Source organism: Vanellus vanellus (assembly GCF_965231255.1).
Source record: "Vanellus vanellus genome assembly, chromosome: 2".
In the NCBI taxonomy this organism is placed as follows: domain Eukaryota; kingdom Metazoa; phylum Chordata; class Aves; order Charadriiformes; family Charadriidae; genus Vanellus; species Vanellus vanellus.
The window spans coordinates 92,733,231-92,753,360 of NC_138906.1; the positions used below are offsets into that span (position 1 = coordinate 92,733,231).

Sequence of the window (20,130 nt, forward strand, 5' to 3'; positions counted from 1 at the left end):
ACTTTTAGTATGTTTCCAATCTAGAAAACTGAGACATTCTTTCCCCTCTGTTACAGCAGAGCAAAATTGACAAGTTCACATCTTTGCAGTGACCTATGAAAAGGCTGGGCAACACTGGGCCATTTCAATGTTTATACCTGTTCCCACAAGCTAGAAAAATGTTATTACTAAGGAAAATTGCAGATGAGAATGAAGTAGATGACCTTTACAGTATCTTTAGATCAGTACTGTCACCACAGCCCTCACTCTGTCATGGAAGGCTATGAAATCACATTGTTCTGAAATGTTTTTCTGCTTGTTAATGACAATGCTACTATCTGGTAATCAGAAACTTGTTTACAGTTTACATTAAAATCCTTCTGGATATTTTTTGTTTGGAGGAAACTTACTCTTTGGGTAATAAAGTGTTTAAAAATACAACTTTGGTTGCAAGTTCTCAGGAGTCAAGTCCAATTTTCACACTAAAGTAGGGCTAAAGTAATTCCCTGAATGTCAAATTTGTGAAAAGCCCCAAAAAATCTGGGGTTTTTAACTGTTCTTTTGTAAAATATTTGTATTTAAAAATATCCACCGAGTCAGGCGTCCTTGCAGAAATGGATACACAGGTATTCAGTCTAACTTTAATATTCAAAACAAAGTTATGCAGAGACAATTTCATAAGCTTTTACTTTAAGAAATGCACTTCCTGAAGTGAACAGTTCTTCACATCCCCAGTTCTCAAAATGAAAAAAATTATCAGTAGCCTTCATTAACCTGAAATCTACATTTTAAATTTCCTCCACCTTTTAAAATAATCTGACAAGTACTGTAAGAGCTGGAATATTAAGTCAATTGCCTTAAGACTGAAGTCTTTTCTGTTTAGTTCTAAAACACAGAAAGATAGCAAGGTTAAGTGAACCGAGGTCTACAATTTGCTAGAGAAGCAAATCGACACTTGAGTTACACTCACATCAGCTGTAGGCCAAAGATCTTTGATGACCGTTTCTATTCTTTTCACCACTTCTCTTCTCATAGCTGCTTCTTCAGGACGAGGGGACATGAAGTCATAGAAGTCAATTATTTCTTCATGTAGTCTAAAGGAGAAAGTAGCATCATTATAATGACTATTTAACTATTACAATAAATTTCAACAAAAACAGACAATAGGTTTTATTTAATATCACCATTTAACCAAAAGCAGCAGTACTTTCAAGAAAGGTGAATACCACAATAATAAGGCTTTCAGATGGGAAACTGGAGGGCTTGGGGCAGATATATTCATACTTGATTTTCATGGCAGCACCTCACAGTAATCTCAATACCTACACATCAACCCTCAACACGTTACCAGAATGCTAAAGATGTCAAAAGACACAGGATGCAGACACTAGTAGATATTCACTAACCTTCTTACCGGCTCAACAGTGAAGGTCAAATTCAATTCCTGATTCCCAAAGATTATTTTCCTTAAAAAACAAAGCATAGTCTTAAAAACTATGCAATGATCCAAACATGAAACAGCAAAAGAACAATTAAACTCTTCAAGTAGGATTATTCTTCCAGGGTTTCTTTATTCTGTGTATGTGGAAGTTCACACAGACTTGGAAACAGGCCACTAGCATTAATGAGGTTTTGTAGAGGATAAGAGGGACATTTAAGTATTCCTTGATGTGAAAATGTCCATTTTGACAAACGGGGATTCCTTTGACCACTCAAAGCCCTTTATTAGCTATTCACTCAGATAGGAAGTGACCTTCCACCTGAACTAGTGGGAATTCCCTGAAGTCGGAATGTGTTAAATACATTCTCAAGTGTAAAGTATGTTAATACCAGTGCTACATGATGAGTTCTGAAACTGGATCTTTCTACACCTGTTAAGTCCTTTTGTTTCCCATCTCCCAATACTATAGAACACCCGTTGCCAAATTTGAAAGATCAATTTGAGTTTTAAGGTGAATGTCATGTTTGCTTTCAATGGAAAAGCATCAAACTAAGCCAAACAAAAAAAAAAAAACAAACACACACGATTTCTTAAACAGGAGAGTGATAACTACTGCCATGATATTTTACAAAAAACTTTTTTTTATGTTTACGTGTTTCTAAGATTTCTCTCTAATTCAAGAAACATATCAATTCAACATCGTAGTGAAATCCAAATACTGTCCTAAAAAAAAAGTCACGTTCAAGCTTAGTTAACATACTTAGGTTTTCAAAAGGAAAATTTTATACTTCTCTAGTAGAACATTTAATTCTTCTCCTGAGGCTTTTGCAACTCATTTTACTAGAAAATTCCCTCTCTACCAGATAGCCTCCAACAGACCATATGCCAAATTTTTCAGTGTCAGGATTCTGTTCCACACACGAAGAAATTTTAGCAACGAAGCACTAAGATACTTCTAAAAAGAATACATATTTACAGTTACTGTTTGACCTTTCCCTTACCTTAAACCTGGCCTGGATCCACAATTGAACATTTAACTACACAGCCAACTTATCAACTAAACTTTTCAACTTGTTGATGAATCTACTTGATTTCAAAACTTCAAACCAAGACAGAAGGTACAAATTAACATGCTCCTATTTTACTTTGTTTCTAGAAATCATGCTTTTTTTTTCCTCCCCTCTCCAAGATGACAAGACCAATGAAAAAAATACTTGAATATACCTAACAGCAGTGAGGCCAAACTAAAGACTTCACTTTGTCCTGCTTATAAAAAATCAGCAGTAGGCAGATACTGGGTGAAAGCAAGAAAGGACAAACCAGTTATCTAATTCCTTTGCAGCAATCCTTCCAAGCCTCCAGTAATTCTGTGTATTAGCTCAAAGGCCTTTTCTTCCACTGATTTTTCCAGGTCTTTTTAGCCCATTTATGCTTTTGTCATTCATGACATTCTATGAGAATTTAAGTATGCATCAGAATAAAGAAGCGCTTTATTTTTAAGTGCTGACTGTTAATTATTTTATTTGATGCTATTTCTTGGGAGGAAAAGAGTTATTACTAGCAGTTCATCTCCAATCATAACACTTAGGCTCTCAATTCATATCTACTTGTCTCCATCCACCAGCTCTTTTTTCAAGCTAGCAATCCTCATCTGTTTTTCTCTTTCCATACACAGGAGCAAGTCCAAAGTTTGATCACTGCTAACCTTCTTCAGCCTGTTCCCAGTTGCACCATGTTTTCTGACAGGTGGCCACAAATGCACAGAGTCAATACACAATTACACCATTCATCCACAACACACACCTGTTTTCATCTTATTGTCCATGTCTTTGCAAAGATTGCTGCTAAGTGCTATTTGAGGATATCTGAGCATACAGCTGCTTTTTAAAAGAAACCTTTATGGAGGAGCTTCAAGGTGTTTTCTGAACAATAACCACCAACATAAAGCCCACCCACTGGGTATATTCAGCCTGAATTATTTTTTTTCAGATTCATGATTCCATATTTACTAGAATTTAATCTTATCAGCAATTTTATAACCTAATGAACAATGCACTCCCACTGCGACTGTCTGCAGTCAGCTCTAGCTTTCTATTACCCTTTCTATCCTTTTCTCATTCATTTTTTCCCTCCAGGTATTTATGAATATATCAAGCAGCAGAGTCTTGAGTAATTCCACTGGTAACCTTCCCTTATTAAAGTAAATAGTTTATCCCTTCTTTTGGTTACTTCTAAGCAGTTAACGCAAGTCCAGCAAACCTGTGACTGTTCAGTTTTTATAAAGTCTTCAAAAAATAATCTCAAAAACATTCTTCTGAAAAAAAAATCCAATAGTTCTGTGTTATCAGACTGACTACAGGAATAAGGAAATGAGACGTGAGACAACTACCTTTATCAAAGCATGCACTTTCTGTTTACTCACACAAATAAGTTCTGTTTTGTTATGGTATCAAACCCATCCAACCACTCCAGGAGATCCAAATATTCCTGAAAAAAAATGTGTTTACAATAGCCATCCCGTATTAGGGAAGAAGGAGAATAAAAGGGGTCTCAGTTCCCCTGCGCACTGCAGCCTCTATCACACACAGCGTAGTCTTTCAAAAGCAGCCCCTAGTGTGTCAGCAAGGTCAGAAAAACAGCAAGCAGGCAAGCACTCCCTCACTTCAATACCCCACTGAGTTTCTGTTCAGACGATTAACACTGTCACAATTCTTAATCATATCAGTAAAGACTCAAAAGAATACCACCCATCAGTAGTCTATATTTCCTTCCCTACATTTTCCTCTTTAAGTCAGTGTCATATTTTCTTGCACTGGCAAGGCAGCGCTTCACTTAATGCTTCAGTTTGCACAGGACAACAGCACAAGAGCTAGATAATCAAAACTCATTTAAAGTTCAAACCATACACCGTGGTTTCATGGTTAAGTTCTTCCGGAACTCTTCAGCATATACCATCAGACATGGTTGTACAATAGCATCATTCTGCTGATGGATTTAAACACTCCTTACTGAAATTTAAAATGACAGTTGCCTGGAATCAAAGAAAGTTCTGGTGAGAAGTCTCTTAAGCCCTTCTCTGACAAAAAGCAATGCAGTTAGTTCGCTTCGTTTTTACCACGATCTGACTTCTCCTGGGTGTCCTTTCATGTCTCTTTCTATAAGCCATAGTGACTCTGGCAAGTTTCTTGCTTTTGATGTGCAAGGTTTTCAGGCTTTAATTCACTTAGCAAACCAGTTCTCAAACCCACTGTCTTAACACACTTCTGTTTTGTTTGCTCTTTCCGTTTTCCTTAATTCAATAGCTTCTACTTCTCAGATAGCACCATCTTCCCAATTACATCCTTCTGGATAAGAGCCAGATATCTTCACAGTCAGCATATGACAACACAAACTTAATACAGTATTTTGAAGCATTTTACCCTTTTGGCTTCCAACTGAAGAAGCTTCTCAAGACTGAGACGCTTTTTTAAAATTTAATATTACTGTAGTTTACACTTTTCTAAACATCTTTGCTCAGACAAGGTTACTGGAACACTCACAAAAGCACAGCTCTGATATACATAAAACAAGATGCTGTATGCTGCTCAGGACTAATCTCAGAGTCACTTCTCGACTAGCTGAAGGAATAATTTGGTGTCTGAAAAAACAGATCACAGCAGGATATTCACTCAGCCAATACAGGGATAGTTTTCAGTTAAGTATTTTGCCCATTTAGCCTCTATGATCTTCAGAAGCACTTGTTACCTCTTAAGTCAGGACTGTGACAGTATCTTAATCATTAGGAACAGAATTTTAATTTGCAGCACATGATGTACATGCAGATATAAGTAACATTTAAAAAAAACAAACAGAACTTTCTTCAACATATAGCACAAATCAGTTTTCTCAATCTCCTTCTGGCCTCTCAAAGAATTTGGGCTCCAGCAGCACCCCAGCACCTATCCATCTTCTATCATATTTTAAGATGCCCATTATACTACTTTCCTAGCAAAGAGAGGCATTTTAATTCACTTTTTTACAAGGCAGTTTCACCGTATTTGTAGAAACACTGGGAACAAAACTTGTTGGTGACATACAACTGTACTCTTTATGCAAGGTAGACAAGATTAGAACACAGGGATGCAGAAGAGAGGCTTGCTACACTATTCAGCTTGCTAATTTTAATGGCCTGGAGAAACCTACCATTCACTAATGTTATTATTGCTATGCACAGTAAACATCTGCTGCTTACAGGCTGAACCATGCAACAGAATTAACACCTTTTATTTACCAAAAAATTGTCCCTTTTACCATTTTAGGAAAGGCTAAAATAATACTCAGGAGACATTCTCAGACTTCTCTAATGTTTTTCCTTAAAGGCGGTTTTTTAAGAAAGGAGATAATTTACTTTACTCACCATTTACTGTGTCTACAACTATTATTATATATAACATTGACTTGTTACCTCACAGGCTAACTTCAATGCAATGAAATGAAATTCTCAAACAGCATCAACAAACTAGGTGAATGAAAAGCTACAGAGACTTTGTTCCCTCCAGTAAGCATCCTGTTTCTTTTCAACATCATGTCTACACTACTAAACACAGTATTTTATTCTTAAAGGAACAGATAGAAACATGACTGCATCATTTACATGGAACAACTGATTATTTTTAAAAACATGCTCATACTAGTAAGTAAAGAATATTTTTCTAAATGAAAAGTCTAACACATCAGCCAAGAATCCTTATTAAAAGGAAAGAATAGATGCCACAAAGAATGTGGGTGAAACACAAGGGGTGAGTAGGAAGGTAAAGGAAGGTAAAGAAATGGGGAGGCATGGGCAGCATCTCAACAGAAACTTTGTTGAAATAAACATTACAAATAACAGGACACATTTTTTTTTTTTACAAACAACAGGATATGTTCTTCCAATGAAATGTGAACTCTGAAACATGCCTGAGGACTTCGCTTTCTCAAGATTAAATGGTGAAAAGCCCAGAAGCCACCATGCGGCTTTCAGAAATCTGTTGAACTGTATCTTCACCTACAACTCCTGCAAAGCATAGTTGCATTACCGTGGAAACCCACGTGAAATCTCACACTGCAACAATCAAATGTATTCAGTAGTTGAAACCAGTGTTGCAGTTTAAAACTCAGGAACACAGTTTAGTGAAATAAAGGAGAATATATATATGATTGAAAGCAATAGTATACTCTGAGATACAGACTTTTTCCAAAATGATCTAAGATTAAGACATCTGCAAAAGTAGAAAAAAAAGAACTATGACCGAGGAGATGAACTCACAATTCTTCTCTTCCCATCCCACTCACAACTTTCATCAGGTGCCTTCACTTTTGTAAACCAGTCCTCCTCACTACCAGTAACACTCAGGTAATAGTACTCTATGCCCTATGCAATGTTCTAGGCTTGCTGATGAGAGAAACTATGAAAAGAGTGCTACGTTCACAGACTGTACTACTGCACCACATCAGTCTCATATTACTACATAATTCAGACAGCAATTATCTTTGTCATTGTACCTGTGTGGAAGGCAGCAAACTCAAAGACTGACAGAATAAAAAAAAAAAAATCTCAACTATACAGAACTTATGAATCAGAGCTGTGAAATGTTTTACAGGTAGGTACCCTAAATAGTAAACTCAAATAAGAATCAAGCTTACTTTGCAAGTTAGCTACTAAGGAGAGAATGGAAGAATAAAAGTACTTTTGTTTTTTCCTCATTCACAGAACAAAGAGGATAGTTTATAAAATATATTGTACCTTTTCCACAAGAGATTGTATTGTTCATATTTCCTCTCTAAGCCTTCTCTTTGCCCCACACTCTTGCACATCAGTCAGTCCTAATTTTAGATTGAGTTTCTTACTAATTAAATTTTACCTCAGGAGCACTTGACAGTTCACACACTCAAGAAACTAAGCTTGTTGGATTGATTTATACTGCAAATTTCCAGACTTAAGTAACAGAACTTGTTTGCATTTTGGAAGAGAAAAAGAATCCGAAACTAACCTATTTTTGCAAAGTATGTCAACTCAACCAATTACCTTATTAATGGCTAGATGTACTTCGAAAAAGCTGCACTATAAAAACATAGAAAAGAAACCAATATATATCTCCAAGTTAATACATGGCAAAATAGAACCACTATGTAAGCTTCTGAACAGCTGTACATTACTCGTGACTTAGGCTGCTGGACTTCACCACGACACCAAGAAAACATCACATAATTATTTTGTTGCATCAGTGAAGGAGCATACCATATGTTAAACCTTGGAACTGAATCAGCAAGCTCGCTATGCCAATAAATAAAACCACTAAACACTGAAATTCCTGTCTTAATACTATTCTCTTCCAAATGCTCAAAGATAGCAAGTGATTAAAATCCCAGACAAGTCAGAAAGGTTACAACAGCAAAAACACATTTGTGATGAGAGACTAATTATGTCCATGTAGATCAGGTACGCACTACACCACATTAGCCACTGAAACATTTAAGAGGAGAAGCAACTTTTGACAATCTCAAGCAACAGAGTCTAGTTCAAAATGCCTTCATCAAAGCAACACTAGCAGCAAACCCTGCACATTCAAGGCCAGTATCTCCGCAAGGCAACAAAAGCTAGAAAAACATGTGCTGGATTTAAGTACTGCTGCAGTTCACAATATAAAGAGGAAGCTTCTTAATTTAAGAATCTCAACCAAAAGAATAAAGTGTTTCAGAGACTATTAAAGATAGCACACTGGTTGTTTAGCAAAAGCTTGCATCACTAATCAGATTTTAGGGGAAAAAAAGGAGCTTCTGCTACCTTGTCACAGGATTCCATCAGAAGATGTCTTCAGAAACCCTGAAGTCATGTACAAAGCAGGAAAAGAGGATTGGAAGATTAAGGATATCAAAAAGGATTATGAGGAACAACTTAACAAGATGCAAACCTACGCTTGAGAAAGGATAAACTAGCTCAGGAGCCCAAAAATCTGCTTCTGTTAAGTGAATTAAGTGATCAGAACAGAGAAAGTTAAGTGATCACAATGCATGACAAGTAGAGAAAAAGTATTTTTCTTTTTTTATCCCTCAGTGGTTTTCCTGATCCGTAACTATACAGGGAGAACTTGTCCCAAACCTACTTTTTAGTAGAAAATACTTCACAGCAAAATCTATTCCTGGTAATTTGTTATTCACCAAAAGCAGCACTCACTTGATATTGCATTTGTATCAGAAGAACATTAAGCAGCAATCTTTCTTTTTTTAATTTAAAAGCATTAGTTTTGACATTCATAATAGTCAAACTAGTCAAAAGTAGAATCAATGCAACACATGAATAGTTATGACTACATCAAGATGTCAACATAGCTTTCGGAAGTGGATGTAGTGTCTTAAAGAAAACCATTAGGAGTTATTTGCAAGAATCAGTCAACCACTAAGGAAACCATGTTATCTACTTGGATTTTCAAACGGCATTTGATAATGGTCCCAAATGTCCTTATGAAGACTTACAAAGAAAGTAAGCTGACATGGGATGAGAGGGAAGGCCTTCACATAGATAAAGAACTGTTTTAAAAAGAAAACAAGGAGGTGGAACTCTTAGTTTCCATATTAAAGGAAGGTCACCAGTGAAGCCCCAAAGTGCCCTATGGTAGTCAACATCCTCCTAAATGATCCGGCCAAGGGGACAAATAGTAAAGCGGAGAAGTCTGAGTCTGCAAGGTTATCTAGAATAAGCCAACTCAAGAACTGCAGATGGACATAAAAATACAGACTGCACAATGAAGTAGCAGGTAGCATTTGAGACAGGATAAATATAAGCACAACAGAGGCATATAAGAAGATTCTATCTTTACAAAGATGATTGCATCTTTGGGGGTCTGCAGCAGCTCTAAACACTGAAGGATCAAGATCTTGAAACAAAATTCTTAAGAGGTCTGTTCAATACTCAGTAGCCAAAATGAACAGGCAAGGTCCATGTTAGTAATCAGGAAACAAAGTAAAAGATAGAACAAGATAGCCCAAGATGTAGGAATACTGTGACGCTATCACACACAGGTCTGGTTTGTCCAAGGCCCAAAGATACTACAGAACTGTAAAGCATACAGAGGTGATAAACATCAAGAGGCTGGAAACTGCTTCAATAGAAGGAATGATTAAATAGACTAGAAAACAGACAACTGTCAGGTGATTCAACTTTTCCCTTCCCTCTTTCAAGTCAGCTGTAAAGAGCACTTATGGATTGCCTCATTAAGGCACAGACCTGTGGCTGGCAGAAACTACAACCCTAGTGACAGCCTCAGGACAAAAAAAAAAAAAAAAAAAAAAAAAAAAACCAAACACAACAACAAATGGATCTTTACATAATGCATAGCTTAACCGAGCAACACTTTGCCACAGGACACTGCTGATCCCAGAAGCTCATACCAGCTCAAAATGAGATAAGATAAATTCATACATAAAATCATACATAAGCTTAACAATGCACTGCCTGTAGCCCAGGTAGTCCGAGAACCATAGATCATTGAAATCTGAGAGATTATTCCAGGAAATATCACCACAGGCTCATGTTGATAGTCTTCTCCCAACATTTGGCATTGACCTCTAATGGTCTTACCCAGTACAGCTGTTTATGTTCTTAGTGCCAATTATCTCTACTGCCAAAGCATAACAACTGTGAAAAGCATCATGAAGCTGATGCCAGGATTAAACTGCTCCAAACGTGTCCCATTCTCCTTTACACACAGATGTGAGCACCTGTCATGCAAAGCCTTCTCATGTTTTACTACCGTAGTTCAGCCTTTCTGACCTCTAGTAGTACGTTCCCTCGCAAGTCTACTGCTGCCAAAATATTCCTTTCATTCCACTACCGAAAGCATCAGTCTCTACTCGACACTAGGCATCCACTTTACAAGGAAACATTGAGCTTTACCTACTCTAGTCACCTTAGTCGACCGCAAAAAAGAAATGTTCTGTTCTTTTGACAATTCATCCAGCAGCTACCCTTGAACTCTGCTGCATACCAACCTTCAGGCACAAAACCAACCAGTTCAGCCATATCCTGATGCTCTCTCAAGTCTCTCTCCAGATATTTACCATGACTAACAGGCAACTACTCCTGCCCTCCTCCTTGCACACTACAGTATATACTGCCTAGTTCTGCCCTGATCCCAAAGCAAGATGACAAGAATTGAGTATACATTGCAGTACTGCCTCTTACATTAAGACCTTCACTACAGGTATCCACCTAACATTGCAGATAACAGACACTAAAGATTTAACAGATGAAGCATAATCCTTTGTGTTGATTCTTTACTAGAAGGTATTAGAGCAAGAGAGCACTGTTAAGGATAGCAAGGAGTTAGAATACCACCCTTGGGAACCTCTTAAAGCCCTTACAAGTGCTGGACATCCCAGTGCAGATGGTAAAGGCTTCACAGAGTTTCCAAACTTTGCATTTTTTCAGCTCTGCCAAAGTACAAGAAAAAAAAAATCTGCAAAAGGGGCTGACAATGTGGCATCCCTATACATTAATTTGCATTGTCCAGCTCTGACAGCAGCATAATAAGCAGCAAGGGTTCACAAACATGGAACTAGAGCTATGAAAGGTCCTGAATGCAATGCACTTTAATAGTGTATTGCACAAAACCCAGTAACTGAATTTATCTTGGTCAAAGTTCAGCAATATATCATAAAAGCAAAATACCCAGTAAGACTGGAATTAGAAACAATTCAGCATACAGGTGAAGAAATAAACAAAACCTAATACAGACTTAGCACATATAGCAACACCACCACATCTGAGTAACTACAGAAATTAATGTCCAGATATCACTTTTGGTACACAGTATCCTTCAGCTGCAAACTGGTGAACACTGAAGCAAGTCTTCTGGGGAAGCATCATCATAAGTTTACCTTGCTTATGAGAACTCTCCCCAGATATCTGCTATGGTCAGACCATGCTGGCCTGAATACTCCTTCAGCCTAACCAAATGTGGAGGTGTTCGTGCTCTTGTGCTCTACAATAGAAGTTTTACATCATATCAAGAGATGGTTAAAGACAACAGCATGGAGGGGGAAAAATGAATGCAGTAAATCATCAGTTGTTATGCAATGCTAATTAGTCCGGGCAAAGCACCATTCCAAAGTATCATAACATTTCTGGTAGCCACACTAATCCTCAACAAGCCAGTTCTGTTGTTTCTGCACAGCACTGTAATGTACCAAGCAGATATGCAAGGTATTTCAGCACTAATCTCATTCAACATCTACAATTAATCTGAAAACTTCATTCAAAGTATTAAGCAGAACAGGCTCATATTGTTAAAAATGCCTTAATTCTTTACTTACTTTGTTAACTTCATATTAAGAAGCAGAAGAATCAAATCAGCTACAATTTTATACTCATAAGCTATTAGCTACATCTTAAGAGAAAGTGACCTATTAGCTCCGTACCCAAGCAATGCAAACCTAGCAGTAGAGTCCTTAGTAAAAACTTTAGAATAGCTTGATTCTAATTTGAAATGTACTTTTAAACTCTCTGGATGCCTAAATTAGTCAGATATATTTAAAATACTGACTTTACAGAAACAAAAGGTATTACTTTGATGTACAAAGAAGGCAGACCCTAAGATGCTAGATGTAGTTTAAAACCTCTCAAGAGGACACTTTGCAGTACCAAGAAACCACATGTAGTTCTGAACATCAGTCACAACAGTTTGAGCTAATCTCATAATATTAAAGGACACTTATCCGCATCACATCTGAAACCAATCATTTTGTCATCTCTACTGTGCTGTACTCCTAACCTAAACCCAAGCATCTAAGAATTTACACTGTTGCTAGATTAACCACTCTGTTGAAGCACTGGAATAAATATGGCTTCATTCTCCTCACTCCTTACCTGCCAAAAATCTGAAAAAATATGACACAGGTCAATCTAGGGCATCCTAAAGCTATGCTTTAGGATGAAATATAATCAAGCATGGCTACTCACACTTGCGTTTTACAAGAGTATTTCCTTTACAAGACAAAGATTGGCATGCTACTGTCAGAAGGCAGTAAAAGCAATAGGTGAGGGTCTACTGGAAAAAAGGAATGCTGCACATAAAGCAGCAAAAATGTAGCCTTTACAACATAAAGCATTCCTAAACATCACCACACCTACCATCACAAAGCCACTGAATATAATCTATCTGAAAAAAATGGTGATGACTTGGCACAACTACAGACCACCTCCAGCTCTGAATGAGAAAGTGGAGAGAACACAGTACTATTTCAAAGCATACAGGCATTTCATCAAAAGTACTACTGCAGCCTGGGAGAGGGCAAACAGAGATTGCCCTTCTTAGTCTGTTACCAAAAGACACTACAGTTACACTGTGAGTTACTGTGTATCAGTTGGAAATTTCAGCACATCCTAGAAAAACATTCTTCAGAAAACAATATTCATGGCAGAGTAAGCTATTACACATTCATGTGTAGTATGAGCACAAGAGCATCAATGATCAAGTCCTTCTTCCTATAATCTACATCCAAAGCATACTGCAACTGAAGATTGTAAGGATCACAATTTTTGACAGTTGCATACACCAGTCTGACACCACTGAAGATGCTCTTGTCAATCGACCATCACAGCTACGGAAGTGATGCTTCAGGACCGGGCTGACAATTCCAGGTAATGCCAGGCAACAAATCAGGAACATAAAGGATCCAGAAGAAACTTCTATAGGTATCTGTTCCCACCTCAGTCTTTTCAGCACATTTTGAAGAGCCAAATAATACACCAGCCTAGCTTCAGGAAAATGAAGTTAAACTCACCAGAAGTCAGTAATTACTGCAGAAGATAGACACCTAAAGCCACTCCATCAGTGACAATATTTGTTATTTCACTTCATAAAAAAAATTCTAACACCAAACAGAAAATTGTTTTAGAATACACACTCATCCAAGCTTCAGCTTGAGGAACAGAATTCAAAGTTTTAGGTAGAAACTGCTTCTCATATTTAAGTCTATGGTCTCAACTTCCATGCTCTCCTTCAGCACTAGTTCCTTGCTACTCTAAGGAAAGCTATAACATTGGTACAGTTTTATGAAGCTTAATAATGACAAATTAATCATGAGAGAGTCTGAAACTATGGGATCACACATGCTGTAGTTACCCGTATCCCACCCCCAGCATCAGGTCTTACTGTAATAATATAGATCCTTGACAGAAGATCAGGAAACACAGCTTCCACTTTCAAAGATATTTAGCCAAGAACTTGTCATTAACTCATCAGCAAAAGAATAACCTGTATTATGGAACTGAATCGTGCAACTGAAGCTTGCCTAAACAATTTTGTTGTGCATGAATTCTCTATAAACTTATACATGAAAAGTGGCATAATCTTTGTTAAAGGAAAGTCAACAGAAAACAAAAGGGTAGAAGATGAAAGATAAGGATATGTGATTGGCATAGGTGGTGCTGCTGCTGAACAACTAGAGGACAGAACCTGGAGTGCCTGGATTCGATTCCTGGGTTTGCTGTAGACCTGCTGGGTGACCTCAGGCAACTCCCTCATCCGCCTGCCTGGAGATCTATCTCAGTGACACTGACCTGTCTTACACAGATAAAATAAGTCACTGTTCTCATGCGCTTCTATGGAAATAAAACAAAGACATTCAGACCATTTTTAAGTTAATATTGGAATTTTAGACATACATCTCATCAGTACAGGACCCAAAGCTCCTAGCATATGACACCTCAAACATCTAAATCTTAGCTTCCTGTAAGCAATTTTCATTTTCAGTGTTAGCTTGGAATTAAAAAGCAGTAGTCACAAGTTATTTTCCTCCCCAGGGGAGGCTATGGTTTGCAAAAACAGAACTTTAAAAATATCTTTTAATACTTCTGGATAACTTCAATGCACTCAACTCCTGACAGTTCCACCCAAAAGAGAAAAGGAAGACACTGTCCTTAAGTTAAATCTCTCACTTAAATTTCTCCAGCTCTGAAAGAGTACCCTGTTATCTTTATTTCCCTATACAAATATGCAGTGCAGTGCCTTTACTCCATGGGCATCCAAGGGTCTTGGATTTTAGGAGTGCCAAAAAACTATTTTTGAAATGACATCAGAAATCTGCTATGGTCAATCAATGCAGCTAGCGCTTTTTCCATTAATTAACCTTAACATTAGAAAGCAACGTTTCCCCTTGACTGAGTGAAATTTGACAGCTGAAATACAGAAACCTCATGGAGCACCCCAGAGGTGCTTTGTTCAAGTTTAGTCTCTTCTACATGCCGATCAGACCAAAGTGAATACTCAGCCTTACTCTAACTATTCATTTATATGAGAAAGTTATGGCCACAGAATAGTATAAGCTGCATAAAAGCATTCTCTTTAGAAAGCCAGGATTTCAGTACAGGTATTGGCTGGCTCAATCTATTCTAGATACAGAACATTTCCCTCAAAAAGACCATGTTGACTTTCATGCTTATTCCAGCCAGAATTGGGCACTTCCCTTTCAACTGATGTTCCTAATGCTCCCCAAAGTAACCAGTCTGCTACAGCCTAAGCAGAGGCATTTGAAAAATTAGTGCAAGGGTCTTCTTCGAGCTCCTCTGAACTAAAGCCTTCCACTTTCCCCTTACAATCTGAATTGACCCCTAGGAGTTTGACAAGCATCACCCACCCATCTCTGCTTTTAACTATTCTAGGTGCCGTTTGATAGGGGCATGACATCTTCACCTCTCAACCTCCTACAAGGCAAGGCCTAACCCACTGTATCCCTGGGTTCCCAGGCCCTACCTGCACGGCTGCTTCGGCCAGTGGCCACCCAGCCTGCACTGGTGATTTACAAGGTGATTTACGAAAGAACACGGTTTTGTGCCCCGCCATCCCCGATCACCACCCTCGCTGCCATGGCCGGCTCCAGAGGCGTTTGTTCGTGTGACCCCCAAACCCAACCCGCCCTCCCCTGCCCAGAGGGGCCCGCAAGAGAGGCTGGCCGAGGTCCCCCTTTCCTCTCGGGCTGCAGCAGCCCCAGGGGCCCCGGCTGCTCACCCCTGCACGCCCGGGCTGTATTTCCTGGTCTTCCAGGGTGTGCCGGGGCTCTGCAGTGCTGGCTGAGGCGGCTGCCGCTGCTGGTGGGGGGAGTTGTTGATGGCGACGCCACGGCTGCCGGAGAGCAGGTAATTCATCCCATAGGTGCTGGCTTTATTCTCTCGTTTCCTACGGCCCGGGTGGTACTGGTGCTGCTGGGGAGAGGCCGGCGGCGGCGGGTGGGGGCTGCGCGCCAGGTGCGGGGGCTGGTGGTGCCCGTTCACACCGTTCACTTTGTTCTCGTGGAAGTTAAAAAACTCCCCGGGTCCGGCCCCGCTGCCCAACAGCCCGGGAGGAGCCACCGCCGCCGCCCGGGGGCCGCAGGAGGAAGAGGAGGAGCCGCCGCCTCCGCCGCCGCTGCACGATCCCGAGGAGGAGAAGCCGGGGCTCTCGGTGCCGGACTCCACCGACGAGCAGGAGGAGGAGGAAGACACGGAAGGCGACTTCTGCAGCCGCCGCCCTCCCTCGCCGCCGCCGCCGTTCAGCGCCGCGGGGCCGCCGGTGGCAGCGGGAACCAGTCCGGTCAGCAGGGCCGGAGGGGAAGGCGAAGGCGAAGGCGGCGAGGAAGAGGAGCAGCAGGCGCCGCCGCCGGGCGCTCCGAGCCGCACGCAGCTGTGGCCGCGGGGCGGGGAGGAGGCGGCGGCGGAGTCCAGCGCTGGGGAGTTAAGGCAGAGGTAGTGCGGGAAGCTGGCGCCGCCCCGGCCCCCCACGCCCTGCGAGGTCTCCCAGATCTGCATCCACAGCGCATTCGCGGGGCCTTTCTGCTCGGGCTGGATCCAGGCCACGCGGGGATCCATCCACGCCCGCCCGCCTCCGACCCTCACGGCCCGGCCAGAGCGCCGCGCCGCGTCGCCGCCCGCTCACCGCCCGCCGCGCAGCCCCCTCGCCTCAGCGCGCCGGGCCCGGCAGCGGCGCTAGACGCGGGCCGGGAGCAGCGGCATGTGTCGCGGGGGAAGAGGAAGGGAGGGCGGCCGCAGGCAGGGGGAGGGGGGGGGAGCGGGGGGCAGGGCAGGGCCGAGCCGAACCGGGCGAGGCGAGCGTGGCTCGGGAGGAGCGGAGGCGGCGCAAAAACTGTACCCGGCCCGGCGCTGCCCGGAGCGCTCCCCTCCGCCGTTCCAATGTGGCGTCCCCCTCGCCAGGGCCAGAACCAGCACTGCGCATGCCCCGCAGATTTTAAACCTTCACCGGAGACGGCCGCCCTGGCAACCGCACATGCGCGCTGGCCGCCGCGGAGGGGGCGGGGCCAGGCCCTTCGGCCCCGGCGGGAAGGGGAGGGGAGGGAGAAGGACGTTGGGAAGGCTTTCCCCGCTCCGGCACGCTCGCCTTGGTGCGCATGCGCAGCCAGGGGATGTCGGAAGGGTTCGGAAAAGTTCGGAAGGACTCGGGAACGCTCGGGTGTGAGGAGGGGGTTCGGCGTCTGCCGCGCCTGCGCACAGCGGCCCTCCCGCAACGCCCGGTGGTGGCGGTTGGAGGGGCGGTGTTGGGCCTGGGCGCCGCCGGGCAGGGAGGTGGGAGGCCGCGGTGCGCGGCGGGCGCTGCGAGCTGGGCCCTGGCTGGCGGGAGTCTGTGCCGGGCCGCGGCCGTGAGCGGCTGGAGCAGCCGCGGCCCAGAGGCGGTTTGTCCGCAAGCACCGCGCTCTGGCTTGTCCCCTGTGGAGAGGCAGAGCCCTGTTCCCACAGAAATGAAAGGGTGAATTTTGAGAAGTAGTTGGCGGTGAGCAGCGAGTACAGGCCAGAGCTGCTTCGAGAGGGGCTGAAGGGCCGGGAGTGCGGGGGCTGAGCGGGGCCGTGCTGGCCCCCGGGAGGAGAGGGGAGGCCAAGGGGCGGAGGGGCCTCACGTACAGACAGAAGCACGCAGTTCGTAAGCCAGGGGAGGCTCTGCTGCTTGTCTTCCCAGCACCAAGAGGGCACCGTGAAGTACTACGTTTCCACTGGATGCTTAGGGTTTTTATTGGGCTTGAGTCTCACGGGGTCAGTGCCTGTTGCAGGGGGTGTCTCTGATGGATGGGTTTCACATGCAGTGATCGCCGGGTAAAACGCGTACGGCTGTTGGAGTGGGATCAAGTGCAGATACACTGTGTTTCTTCTGTGCTCTGAGGATAGGCTTTAACAGCCTGTCTTCCAGAATGTTGTTCACAACTGTTCTCTTTCTAATCCAGTGACTTGGCCTTGAGCAGCTTCAGCATGCGTATGGATCAAGTGTCATCTCCCCAGGGTAAACCCAGATTCCCCAGTGGTTCAGGAATCACCAGTCAGTTGGATACTGCCCTTACCTGACTGCAGAACAGCAGAGAGAAGGGTTGTACATGCATAATGACAAATACTATCAGTGAATCCCAGTTACAACAGCCCTCCGGTGCAGTTGTGTGGTACATCTTAGGTGAACTAACAACTTGCTGTCCCAGAAGAGAAAAGGAAGAGGTCCCGCTCTCCGTAATCCTGCTGCTCCCCTTCCCCACTCCCTTGCACAAGCCCTGATATCGATCAGTGAGCCAATGTCACTTGTTAATTCAGCAGAAAACTGCACTAGGAAGAGAAGGAATAGTTTTCAGCAGTTCATTTTGAATGAGTGTACTTTGTGATCACAGCTGGCCCTAAGGAGGGGGTGGAGAGAGGAAGAGAGAACAGGACTGTCATTTGGTAGCAGAAGGCAGTTCTATTTGATGCAGCTGTATTCTGTATACCCTTAGACTTCAGAGCAAGAGAAACCGATTTGAGGGTGACAGCCTAATGTTTATGGTTGGAAGTAATTTAGAATGAGCAAGTCATTTATTTGTTTTTGTTAAAAAACAGATTTGTTTTCAGGAATAACAGCCAAACTACACGTAAAAGTATGCAATAAACTAACCAAAACCAAACCACATAAAAGAGCCATTAAGCTTGTCTCATATAAAAGCATGTTCAACAGAATTTCCATTTGATGAAATCAAAGCACCCTTCTAACTTGCATGGTCAACTAGGTATACAGATCTTCAGCACAGATTTCAGCCTCTTGAATTACTCATAGCATTCCTTGGTTTTACAGTTCATCATTCCAAAGGATTTTGCATATTTTGATTTTGCGTTGGTTTTAAATGAATTTGAATGGAAACAAAAAAACAGCTCCCTCCACTCTGTTCTTATATAAGTGCCATAAGAAGTAAACCACAGAATTATACTGTCTCTTTCTTCTTTTAGCCCTGAATAGTTTGCATTCTTGCCTCTATGATGGCCCAGGTTCAGCAAGGAGAGGTGAGGACCAGCAGTATTTCTGAAAGCCTAGCTGGTGTGGTATGCTGATGGCTAGAATGGTTACTTTGTAGATCCACTTTGAAGTACCAGGAAGGCCATATAGCCAAGATCTCAAGCTCTTTAGTTGCATGTTCTGACTTTTCACACAACAGGTGAAGTTCGCATCTTCGAGCTGCTGAATTAAAAACAAAGTACTGATTGGTGTTTTGAAAATAAATTAAGAAAGAAAAAAAAAAGACACAAGGACTGATCTTACGGAGACAGTGCCAAGCTCTGCAGTTTCATGACCTGATTTCTTTATTTCCTTCTGTCATGGCTTAACCCCAGCTGGCAACTAGAACCATGCAGCCACTCGCTCACCCACCCTTCCCCCCCCCCCCCCAGAAGGGCAGGGGAAAAGGAAAAAAAAAAAACAAGATGGGAAAGGGAGGGAAAAAAACTCATGGGTTGAGATAAAGACAGTTTAATAGAAACAATCACAATAATAATACAAATAATGACACAGGTCACTCTCACCACCAGGTGAATTGGCATCATCCAGAGCAGCGATCACAGATTCCCGCCCCTCAATCAATCCCTATTCATATATTGAGCATGACATCTATGGTATGGAATATGGCATTGGCCATTCCATCCTTCTGTCTATGCATCTATTGAAAACTAAGAAAAGACCTTGAATATTATAAACATCACTTAGCGACAACTAAAAACAATAGGTATTATTGACATTCCTTTCACAGCAATCTCTAGAAAGAAACTTAACTCTTTCTCACCTGAAACCAGGGCACCTTCCCTGCCCTCCTGCCATCTTTTAAAAGTCAGCACTATCAAGAGGGCCAGATTTCCCACTTTGCTAAAATTATCTCATCTCCATCTTCATTTTGAGTTCTAGTTAGTAGAGACCACTGCCTTGTAAGAGGCAATAACTTAAAAGCAGCTTTTGATTGAGGGGAGACACAGCACTCCTGAGACTTTCACCAATCCCAACTCTGTCAGGGGACAGGCTGTTTCCTGAAGTAGCTACAGTCTTCTTAGAGGGGGTTGCCTCTCGCTGACTTAAACTGCGTTCCTGTAGACAGAACTTCTGAAGCTAAAATGGTGCTTTGTCAGTTCCTTCTATGAGGTCAAGGCAGCAAATACCATATGAGTGTAATAGTGGGCATAAGATGGAAGATTTGGGCACAACCTACTTGGGGATCCTCGTTTTAAGAACATGGAGAAGAAGGAAGTCTCCTCTGAGAAATCTATAAGCAATGGTTTGTTAACACACCAGTTCACTCGTGTATCCCATGATGATTCTTTGAAGCTTGCAGCAAGTCACTGAAATAGCTCTGCAGAAAAGGAGACATTGTATGTTTCCTTTGTAAGGGTGTATAATATGAAGAAGTAACACCCAATGGCCTGTCGTGGCACA

The 20,130-nt window shown here is 42.1% G+C and overlaps 1 protein-coding gene across 3 annotated transcripts in view; it reads right to left on the bottom strand.

The window, feature by feature from the left end:
• TENT4A (terminal nucleotidyltransferase 4A) overlaps positions 1–16,605 on the bottom strand; it is a 59,672-nt gene extending 43,067 nt beyond the window's left edge. For all 3 annotated transcript variants that reach the window (XM_082479005.1, XM_082479004.1, XM_082479003.1), the window contains exons 1-2: positions 15,448–16,605; positions 950–1,073 (exon numbers count right to left, since the gene is read on the bottom strand). In XM_082479005.1, coding sequence (XP_082335131.1) covers positions 950–1,073; positions 15,448–16,283 — 960 coding nt within the window. In that variant the 5' untranslated portion in view covers positions 16,284–16,605. The remainder of the gene's footprint in view (positions 1–949; positions 1,074–15,447) is intronic.
• Positions 16,606–20,130: the final 3,525 nt, after the last annotated feature.